Source organism: Diadema antillarum, unplaced genomic scaffold (genome assembly GCF_040938485.1).
Source record: "Diadema antillarum isolate AM-2024a unplaced genomic scaffold, OU_Dant_1.0 seq00000576_RagTag, whole genome shotgun sequence".
NCBI lineage: Eukaryota > Metazoa > Echinodermata > Echinoidea > Diadematoida > Diadematidae > Diadema > Diadema antillarum.
In genome coordinates this window covers 592190-604440 of record NW_027271511.1, presented here as the reverse complement: position 1 = coordinate 604440, position 12251 = coordinate 592190, and the positions used below count along the sequence as shown (strand labels likewise).

General features: G+C 39.6%; 1 protein-coding gene across 2 annotated transcripts in view; it reads right to left on the bottom strand.

The window, feature by feature from the left end:
• Positions 1–938: 938 nt before the first annotated feature.
• Positions 939–12251, bottom strand: part of LOC139735401 (uncharacterized) — a 29877-nt gene continuing 18564 nt past the window's right edge. Inside the window, exons 1-4 of one of the 2 annotated variants that reach the window (XM_071646151.1) lie at positions 8548–8772; positions 8031–8238; positions 7377–7531; positions 939–1840 (exon numbers count right to left, since the gene is read on the bottom strand). In XM_071646151.1, coding sequence (XP_071502252.1) covers positions 1253–1840; positions 7377–7531; positions 8031–8226 — 939 coding nt within the window. In that variant the 5' untranslated portion in view covers positions 8227–8238; positions 8548–8772 and the 3' untranslated portion in view covers positions 939–1252. Of the gene's footprint in view, positions 1841–7376; positions 7532–8030; positions 8239–8547; positions 8773–12251 lie in introns of those variants that run through there. The other variant, XM_071646150.1, reaches the window with a different exon arrangement.

The window sequence follows — 12251 nt, the reverse complement described above, 5'->3', positions numbered from 1 at the left end:
CTTGAAGTGCTTATTGATCAACTTTACGGATTTAATTGAAATAGAAATATAGTTTATGCCTAGCTTTGCTTAATTGTCCAAATCCTTCAGATTCCTTATTTTCTAGTTATTCATCTTTATTTTACTTAAATGATAGATCAACTATACAAAGAGAAAAAAATCTAAGCTGCAACGGTGATGTTTAAACAAGAATTAGCGGATGTTTGCAAATCATTATAAACATACTAACACTGATCCATTTATTACTCGGAGAATTGCAATCTTACAAAAAAGTACAGTTTGTTGATAAGATTACATCTATAGTTCAATATTGTGTGTACGCAAAATCGGAATCTTTTAGCACGTGTTCATGATGGAAACAAGATGGTTGAAATTAGAGTTTCTTCCACTTCTTATTTCTTGTAACGTTTGACAGTCGCTTCTCTTAAACAGCACCAATTACACTGTCTGTCCAATGTCTCGTGTGTAATTTGAATCTGCACAGGCAGACAGTGAACTGAGCTTTAGGCATCATGTTAGCAGTAAGTAGGTTAAATGTTTAATTTTTAGCCAGACGGGTAGGAGCTTGTTCTCGATGTGCACCCTACGAATCGACAGCTGCGCGGGAGGCGAGGGCCCCGTCGGCTGCTCACGGCCTCTTACATCGCAGGACAACCATGGGGACTCATCTTGGAACAGGGCGAAAACATTCGTAGACTTCCGGCGGATAAACCAGCAAGAAGTATCATGGTTGAGAGCGATTCCATTTGATTCCAGCAGGGTCGTGAGACCTCCCTGATTCCAGTGAAGGAAGGTAAAAATCAAATGTTTCAGAGCCGTGGAAATAAAGCGTCCTGCAGCTATCTCGCTAGGGTTCTAAACCGAATGGTAAAAAAAACAATGTGGATCGACCATTAGATGTCTTGATTCATCTCGTTGAGAAGAAGAGAGCGGGGCAACAATTGAAATGCTGGCCATGGAGGCACCTCGGTCGACCTGGCGGTAATCCCTCGACCCTCGAAGCCCACAGGTGGCACGTGCACTAAGTGAGGCGGGATAGAGTCACCAACAAACAAACACATTGTTAATCACACTCTGACTCAGCGGCGCTGATTTTAGTCGGTTTTTGTGCTCTTTTTGACTGACGGTAATTTCATTTTTTGTGAGTCATCAGGCAGTCTGCTTCTGCGGCAAATCGTTACATACTTCACAAGTATTATCAGACAAAGCAGCAAATGAGACGGAACTGATGAGTGTAACTTTTAAAGTTCTGCTACACGTAAATTATTTCTGGATTGTCTCTGAAGTGAATACTATCCTCCGTCACTCCATTTTCATGAACGACTGGATTAAAGTACGACCACGTGTCAGCTGGGCATGCGCGTTGTGACTCCGTGCAATCTGTCGTCTGCGCGCCTGTGCTCACTACATTACAACTGTCCGCGCATTGTGGTCTGGAGCCTCCAAGTCGCTCGTCGGCCACCTGCGCGTTTTCTACCATCACGCCGTCGCCGCTTTCTGACAAACTGTCACCCGTGGACGTATCAAGCGTTGACGAGTTGGTACTGGTGTTGCTGTTTCCTACGTCGTCCTCGGGGTTGTCGCCCCTCAGCGACCTCGGTGTCCGCCCCGTCCTCGCACAGAAGATGACGAACCAGGGAAGGAAGACAAGAAGGCCGACTGCGCCGATGATCATGAGACTGACGGCGACCCACACCTCGCTTGAGTCCCTGACACGAAGTTCTTGGCTGCGGGAAAGTTTGACCAGGTATTCCGCCAACAGGTAGATGCCTACGGAGAGCACCCCGACGAGCAGGAGGAGGATCGTGATGGCCGAGGCTACCGTGTTCTCTTCCGATGACTAGAGAGAAGATGAAAGATGAAAATAAATCGAAACTGGGTTAAAGATGTCATAGTCAAAGAACATGTCGCTGACGTAAAATGTATGACTAACTCCACTAACAAGGACAGACTGCTAGTCAATTTTAGAGGCACCCGGCCCTCAATGCCATTTTACCTCGTCATCCAAACCATGAGGTTGAACCATTACACGAACAATTCTGTACTCATATGGAATATGGAATTAAGATGTATGTATGCAGTCTTCTTTGTTACCTTTCTCTGTGTCTTCCCCCTCTCTCTCATATATATATATATATATATATATATATATATATATATAAATATATATATATAAATATGTATAAACATATATATAATATATATATATTCATATATATGATATATATACATACATATATATATTTCATTATCATCATTATCATTATATTATTATCATCATTATTGTTATTGTTATTATTATTATTATTATTATTATTATTATTATCATTATTATTATTATTATTATTGTCATGTGCCTGTTTCAGCAAATCATTGTTGTAGCAAGTGACGCTGACTGAATGTAGGATACCCATTGTCCACTATATTCCTCTGCAGTTCATAGACACCTGTTGTTAGACAACATAAACCTTGCAGGAGGGCTGCACACGGAAGTAAACTTTTCCTCTCATCACACGACCACGGCTCGATAAATGTGATTATGTAGAGCACAGACTATGAATTGCCATCATGTATACAATACGTGTTAACAAGCAAAACAGTAGCAGACGCAATAGATCTTACGGAATAACAAAACCATCAAACCGCAAGTCAAGAGATTTTGATAAAAACAAAAACTGAAGTCCAGCGCCGCTTCGCACAATAAAAACATTTACAAAAAAAATGATAACTTATTCATGGAAGCAGAGAGCGCAGGGTCTTCAGAATTCGTGCAATTATCGAAAGTGAAATGGACCGACTTGCTTAGTGCAACCACACGATAGTGATTATGCACATAAGCCTTCTAGTGCCTGGGATTTTTCAATCATACTGGAAAGTAATTCGCTCACTCAGTGCTCGAGGAATACGCAAAGGCCATGCCACTAAATCCCATTTGCCTGCTCTTGATTAAATTGTACCTGATCTGTATAAAGGGTATAGGATTAGTATCTTGTACTCATTTTTTTTTCATAAGAGTTTAAATCCATACCAGGCGTTCTTAAAATATAGGTCCTTCTTATATCTTCGTCGCAAAATTGACCTTTAGATATTACAGATCCTGACCTGCTGCTATGTTAGCTTCTGATTGTGAATACTATCGCTTTAGGTTGGGAGATGGCAGTAAACGACATCAATTAACACATATCCCATGGGATAGCTTAACAAGGGTTTTTCTCAGCCGTCGCTGATTGCTCCTTGGCACAACTATTATTATCCAGGGTAGTTGAGATATTTTGGCGAGGTTGTATGATTTTGACCGTCCCGAGCAAGTTGCAAAGAACAGGAAGATGCTAAAATCTGCATGTAATGTCCGCAGTGCTAAATAATACTTCCGCTTTAGGTATTTTTCTCCTTTCTCGGCGCCTGCTTTGTCGTAAAACTATAGGCATTATCATCACGACCCTTGACTATACTGAGTTCTCGTCTCTTTTATACTTTCTTTTGTGTCTCGATTTCATCTCACTTCCTCACACACACACACACACACACACACACACACACACACACACATTTTTTCCCTCTTTCTCGTGGGGATTTGATGACAGAGAAAATTATAGCCGACATGCAGTAATTCCCATGAGAACTGCATCCACACCATAATACATTAGGCATATTCACTGCAGCATGTTCCCAAACTTCGATGCCTAAAACCACATACTGACTGACTCACTGAACTTGCAGGAAGAAAGTCATGCTACGGTTGTAGAGTCTTCGAGGGGACAGCTCGACAGGTTTCACTGGACTTACGACGTTTACATGATTTGCAGTTCGTGTGTAAAAAACGCCTTCAAAACAGACTATATTGTAATACTTTAAGGACCTACATATTTACAATATAGGCTAGATGTATAATATGCATAACGAGGATTTCAGTTCAGGTTTTGGTTCCAGTATGAACGGAAGGAAGAGAATGTAATTACTAGCGTTGAAAGTTTGAGGCAACCATTAATCTCAAAGATTTTTTTTTATGGTTCTGATTCTCCGTCGTGACGGTGTTTCTTGGACTCTCTATACAGACTGTTTAAACTATACGTTGCTTCCTTCACTGATTATGTGTCAGTATGTTAACAGTGGAGCCCCGGTTTCCCTCCCACGCCATAACACATTCTGAAGAAGCGAAAGTTTATTCTGCTATATGACATGTATGACACGGGACTCCATTCCGTTCTTCCTTGCACAGCAACTTCATTCTAAAATTAATCTACTGCAATATCACAGTATTTCACTATTCTCGATCCTCCTCCTCCGTTTTCCTGAGAACCAGAATAAAATAGTGACGTGATCACTTCTTCCAATTTTTACTCCTGACATTGTGTGACGGTCATTGACCCGACAGACAGCATGAAGAGCAGCCATTGACGTTGACTGCAGTATATAGAGACTTGATGAGGAGGTGAGATCAAGGCAACAGATATTAGAAAACAAAACAAAAAACCAACCCCCAAAAAAGCTTTATGCGCCAATTATAGTTAGTTATGTAGGCAGAGGAGACAACGTCATGCCTGTAACTTTATACGCCAACCTCCGACTGTGCGTTAGCATAGAAGACTATACGAGGTACGAAAATCGAGTATACAAAGAATTTCGGATATCTTCAGTCGTTGTGAATAATACACATCTCCACCAATTGTTACTGACACACATTAGGGCGGACATTATTTTGAGGACCTAGGTCAAGCGCTAATTTGATAATTCGATTTTTTTAAAATGTGAAATTCCTTGCATGATCTAGCTATTGATCTTGTTCTAGTATGTGACATTGCCCATTCTTAAAGTTCCTATCTAATATAATAAGCTAGCATAATATGAAACTTTAAAAAATGCTTAACTGTATGAACGTTTTCAGATTCCGATCCTTTTAAGATTTTCCCTGAGTGCTCTAGGCCCTTATACTACTCTTTCCGCATCCAATGAATCTACGTTTATAGTGTAGGGGAAACATTCCCTTTAACTACATCTCTTCTCTTCTTCTCTCTCTCTCTCTCTCTCTCTCTCTCTCTCTCTCTCTCTCTCTCTCTCACGAGCTTGTAACGCCTTGAAAAGACGCACTCGATAAAATGCAATGCAACATGACATTGAGAGATACCTGGAAAAGTCAGCTTATCTCCTAACTGGCGATAATCACTCATTTCAGCCAAGGCATTAAAGATAAATGATACCATTATTGATTACCCCTCATTCAAAGAAATTCTACCTTTTTATTTCGATTTTATCTTTATGGCTTTGAATATTACAATCATTACCTTCTTAATAAAATAATATTGGCGCTCGTAAAATTTTCAAAATGTGCTCTATTGAAACGTCCGGCTAACATATTTATTTCTACTTTCATTTGAACAGTAGCTTCAGGTTTATATGCTGTACCTATCCTTCCTTTTATCGTAATAATATCTGATGTGCATTCAATAACTTGATAAGGCGTGCGATTTTAGTCTATTATCTCAAGCTATACACACTTTAACGCCTGGGAGAAGTAGCAGCTGAATTTACGCCATAAAATAGATTTATACTCTGTCACCATCAGTGTTTCGTTTTCATCTATTATGATCGTAAATTATGCTTTTGTCAATACTCTACAAACCAGTGACGAAGGAGGCAATTTGATATATAGTCATTGGAAACTAATTAATGCATCATCCATCACAATGTTTGTGTATGTCGCACAGCATCAGGCAATATTTTTCTTCACGAACATTAATATGAAGGCATGTAAAATCCACACTTAGGGAATCTCCTTATCTACACATCTATCAAAATAGGAATTCCCTTGTGATCATCTGACCATACTCAGGTTTGTCTGAATGCGAACACAATGCGGACTCTGAGCCAAATCAAATAAATCCAACTTCCACGGTAGACACCGTTTCCCTGTCTACATTTCTCTCTTTCACTCTCTATCTATCTCTCTTGCTATCTCTATCTCTATTTCTTTACTTGTCTTGAACTCTCTGTCAATTTTCTTCTAATCTCTTCTCTTTTCCTCTCTTCTGGAAGTATGTCTTCGTACTTTCGATGTTTTTTCTAGACGTAGCTGAGAGGAAAAGCTGTCATGGGACTCTCTTTTTCCATGACGCATCGGATACTTCCGGTCATGTGATAAGACAATCGAAAGAAAAAATGATGTTAGAATGTGGTTCATGAAGATCAATTTATGCCGGCAAGTCTCGAATGTGTGAAAGCACTTTTACTCTGTCCCTTCTTCATTCTGTTAGTCCAAGAGACATCCATATGAATCGGAGTCATCTTCCTATTTTAGCTCTGTCATGTTTATAACCCCTCTGGAATGGAAGTTATCAGCGATCAGGAATTTTAAAAAGAGACTTTTATCTTGAGAGTCAAAAATGAGGTACAGGCCAGCATGGCAAATAAGGGGTACACGTCTCAGGCAATTGTTAAGAACTTAACACGCACGCGCGCACACACACATACATATATACACACACATGCACACACACACACACACACACACACACACACACACACACACACAACCACTCACACATACATACACACCAACACATATAGGCCTATATACTATCGCAAAGTTTAAGACGAGTTCACTTTCCGCATGGATGACTGTTAAAAAATAAAATCAAAGGACTCTTTTCGGCCGATAAGCGGCTTTAAGCATAAGTTACAAAGAACAGTGGACGGTTCAGTTCAAAATTTAATGTTCCAATGCATTACTCACTGAAATAGAAACAGTCCTCTTTTGGTTAAAAATGGACCTTAAGATAACGAGACTCGTGAGGGATGACATCATTACTGCATCTGATTGGTATATTGTATATGGACGCAGCTTTACTCACTGCTTTCTATTATGAAAATGTGTCAGGCGTATAGGTTTTAATTAGATGCCGATCAACTTTTCGCGAATCGCGCTGCAGGGTCTTATACATGCTGCCTTTCTCTGATATTGTGTAAGAATGAAGCTATGGCAAATTTGCAAATAAAAGTGAAAGCTTAACGCTTCCAAATACTCTTCCAGAAATCTGTGAGAAACCGGATATACCATATAGTATATTTTGGTTTCCTATAGACAGTACTTAGAGAATGATACGTGAGCATTAAATACTTAGAGGTTTATCATCATAGTGATTTTGGTCACATATATCGTGATAGTGTAAGACGGCAAAATTTCTAAAACATTTTTGTTTTCATGCATCACCTCTCAGTCAGCAAAGCGCGGCAATCAGTTAGATTGAGACACCACAATTGTAAACTTTAACGGATAGTGAATTACTTAGTAATGCTCAAAACTGGACACTGTCACGACGATCATGGTGACCCACTGTATTCCTGAAAAATAACAAAAGTACCCTTGGTCCCCCACTCACCGTCATTTTGAATTTGACGTATTTCTTCTCGTACGACTGATGGCAGATTTCGCACGTGGAGGAGCCTTTTAATCTCGTCCATTTCTGGAGGCACGTTTTGTGGATGTACTGCGCTGAACCCGTGCAACCACAGGGCGAGATCAGCTTCTTACAACCTGAAGATGTCATGACATCCAAAACAGAAAAAAAAAAGGAATCAATTGGAATCACGTTAGAGTGGTGTCTGCTCTGTTTATCTATGAGTCTAATATTGATTACTTGCCTAAGCTTTCCTGGAATATGTTGCAATCGAAAAGTTAGTGATTTACTTAGTACATCCATGGAGCTACTCTAGCTCCAGCCTCCATGGTACAATATTTACTACTGAAAAATCAATAACCAATAAATTCATAATCATTCTGTCTGCTAAAGCAGCAGATTTTACCTATTCCGTTAGCAATGAATGTAGTCCATATTGTAGTACTGAAACTCTTTCAATAATTATATGCATACATAAAGAACAACCTTAACATTACATTTTACATTCAAGATCATGGTAATATATAACCATATAAGTCAAGTAAGTCAATAATGTAAAACACGGACAGCATCAAAATGTATAACAGTCGTGGTATTGACTACTTTTGTCTTTGGAATTGGCGGGAATCATCTTACCTGAGGTATCTTTGACATCGTGGCATATTCTACAGACTGGACCATCAAAAGAGAAGGCTGAACATGTCGGTGATTTGGGCGGTGTTTCTTGCATGGAGACGCGCATCGACACTGCGGGGTCCACTATTATCCCGCCGCCTGATATGGAGTACACAGGAACACGGCTGGCGTTTTCACACGAGTTGGCTGGCGGCATTGTGCGGCTTGCCTGGCAGAGGAAAAATAAAGAAACAATAACTAGTAAGAGAGGATCAGTGCTCCATACCTGCATACCCTGCCTTTGAGGCACGGCAAGGCAAATCTCTGATTGTCTTTTTCCTTCGGTTTTAAAAGTTTTAACCTATACCTGTTGCATGAAAAAAAAATCAACAACAGCCAAACTCACATATTTTGTCCTGAAACGGTTTGTGTCGTGTTTCAAGATGACAACAGAATGATATGTTCGCGTCCCTTGGAACTAAGAGGCAAATTAGATATTGGTAGAACGATTAAACATTAATGATTATTAATAATGTACCTGCTTGTAGGACAGTCTCCTTGCGACGTAAAATAAAAATAAAAAATTACAGACAAATATTCAAGACCGAACTGTTCCACAACACGGGCTTGATGTGAGGTTGTACTCAAATCTGAGGAGATTTATATCCAAAAATAACACAGGAAGAACCCGTGATGACATTCCCTTAACTGCTACCGATTTCAGTTGAAATTTGCCTTCTTTTGTTTGACATTCTCTGATCCGTTGTCTTGGTTGAATGATTGCGGAAAACCATTATTTAGTTAGATTTCCGTTTCTTTGTCCCCATGGGGAAAATCAACATCTTAACACTTGACACAATTTACACAGAGCAAGCTCACAAGACTGAACGCGGAAGTGGAGGAAACAGCACCGAGCGTGAGATCGTAGACAATAAAGTGAGACGGCTGAAGACAATTGCTGTTCGGGGGAAGTCCCTACTCAAATTCACATCACCATGAGAATGAAAACGGATATGGGCATATGTACCTAGTAATCTTACAAATAAATGACATTCAATGCCAATAATAGCGATAATGAAAGTCAGTGTTATAATAGAGGGCAAAGTTCAAAACGCGCACCAATCGAAGTCTCGTGCGATAGCCATCACTTCTACAGTACAGGACCACTCTATTTTCCCCCTCACTCGTGTGATTTTTTTTCGTACTCGCCGAATCAAGTGTAATCGGACAATCAGGATTATTCATATTTAATATGGCAATGTCCAGTGCCCAAAAGGGGAGGGAAGGTAGCTGCAGCTATACAGAAAGAATCATTAAAACCTAGATTTTTGATCCGTGCGACACCGGAATGTAGCTTTCAAAATCAATTTTGTGGAGAAACTATGGATGATTGATACACTATTGGAGTGATACAGTTTGGGGTAACTTGTTGGAGATTAAGACGAGTATTGGACGTACTCAAATCGGTCGTCAAATCTGTCGTGATTTATTAGTTCATAGGCGTGGATTATGGTGTCTTTTTTTTTACTGATCATAATAATGATAATAATAATAATAATATATCAATTTATAAGGCGCAAAACCTATAGACATTATTCTTCTGCGCTGCAAAAGCTTCTGATTTGCTTGATGATAATTGACAGTTATGAAATGAGAAGATGTGTTTTGAGTCGTGATTTAAAGACTGTTACGGTTGGGGATTTCCTGACTTCTAATAATAGGTCATTCCAGAGTTTGGGAGCTGCACAGGCAAATGCTCTGCCTTCCGATGTTACTTTTGTTTTACGTGTTGTACCAAATTAAATGCAGTGTGAACAATTAGATTTGTCTAAAAAAGTCGAGAACAATTGGAGTGTGTTGTGGTAGGTCGCATCTGCGAAGAGAACGGAAAATGAAACCATGAATACTTCTTTACAGAAGGAAGTGAACTTCACCAGAGGGAACAACACATCACTATGATCTCTTCTTCTCTTTAATTGTTCTGCAATGTCCACGAGATGCGGCGCGTTAGTCGTTTTCCTCAGCCTTCCCTGATGAAATAGCTCTTTGAAAAACTGAGCTCCCCACAAACTGGTTCAAGCGTAATCTCGTATCATTTCTTACTAGTTTGTAAACGATATCTCGGTCCACACACATTCCAACTGACACAGCAGCAACAGCAACAACAACAACAACAAAATTATTGTGTATTCTATAATTTCATTATCATTATCAGTATCATGGTCATCATTATCTCTTATGAAATATTTTCATTATTGTTATTATCACTATGGCGATGATGATGACGATGATGATGATGATGAAGATGATGATGATGAATTATTATTGTTACTATCATCATCATTATCATCATCATTAATATTTCTAGATATTTTCTTTTCTTTCAGAAAATGTACCTGCTTTGATTTGATATTTGTGTTTTTATTTTTTTTTAAAAGAAGAAGGAAGGTTCATGAAAAAATAAAATGTTTCGCGGCTGATACGGTAACTGCTATAGTTCGTAAACACGGTAAAGGTATATTTGTATGCAAACCGAGTGACCGCGAAGAGTGTCACGTAAAACTCTAACGTGTCTCCCTGACGACACGCATCATTACAAGGACGATTTTGAATGCAAATCGCTGCACAACTCAAGTTCACTTGGGACTCTCACAAAGCAATGCGGCACATTAAATGGATGGACGATGGAATGGTACCACCGGAAAAAAAGAAATGATTTATAAAAATACCAACAAAAATGAAACCTGCCCTAGGCACACAGAATTTCATCAGGCTGACTTAAGGACTGGATAGAACGTGCAGCTCTCCTTCGACGCACAAACCGAGACCTGTACCATTTTTTTAAATAAGTGGAATATTTTGTCCTTGTTAGCACTTACCAAAGGCGATCAGTATGAAGAAGATGATGTGGCTGAACCCAATAGTAAAGTGCGAAGGACTTGATAACTCTCAGAAATATGAATCATCAACTGCTGAGGAAGTCTTGGTGTTGTGAACTCCCACAGTGAGGTTTACCCAGACCCCAATGATATCTGACTAAAGATACACCTGTATTTTAAGGTCTGCCTTATATGGATTCAATCATCCACTTTAATGTTACTCTTTGATTCATGCACGGAATATTGCGAATACGCAGGGTCAGAAGGAGGGGGTTATTAAAAGCGTTAAATGGTTTAGTCACGTGACACCGACATCGACGAACACGGCGACCCAGGCCACGTCCACGTGTTAGCGTTTGTCTTTTAATGGTCAAAGCGAATGTATGGACTGGGGGGGGGGGGGTGACATGAAGTGTCTGCTCATCTCGATTTAATTACATGATCCTTAATTCGTGAAGCCCCACGCTCAAGGAGCGATTGCCCTCGATCTGACATTTATCCCACGTAAACAGCTCCCGCCGGATGGGTAAACATATAGTTTGCTTACTTTTATGACACTTCAGAACGGGGAAAATTACTTCGCTTTCGTGATAAGCACGAAAGTCGTGTAACAGAAGCCCATACCCTTCAGTTAGGGACGTATGCATATTTCCCCCAAAATACAGGCATCTATGACGTCATAGGTTGCCTCACGTGGGTTCATGTCTGACTGGCCACTCGAGACACAGAACCTGATTGTCACACAAAGTCCACACGTGAAACCTTGCCAACTCATTTTGACAGCTTCAGACAAAGACCGAAAATAATGCTACTGCAACCCTTGTTGAATGTCATATTTGACTCAGCACGACAACACAATGCTGGTGAACTCGCGGTTATACCTACACCCATTACTCACAGGACTATTAATAAGCAACCCTCGTTATTTAAAGTTAAGGACATGGTCGTTTTATATACATCACAGAGGTTAAAGTATAATCATTGATACTTCGATATATGCGTTCGTGGATAAGGAGCATAAAATGTGTTGCATAAAAAGAACATGAATATGCAATATATGAATGTCATATTTTGCCAGGTAAAAAGACAGTTTTCATAAACAGGTGGAAAGAATCTGTTATAGCCATTATTCAGACGAGTGTATTAAGTATCGACTGGCTCTTTAACGTTTACGACATCGTAATTGCTTTTTTTGTTTTATCTCAACGAACGGGACAGGAATTTGTAAAGACACCATTATTGGGATGCATCTAATATCCACGTACACAAGTCTTGTGCCAACTATAAGGTGTTGCAAAATAAGAAACAATTTATTACATAGTATCCTAGTCGTCAACCAATACGTGATTGCATCATACGTGAT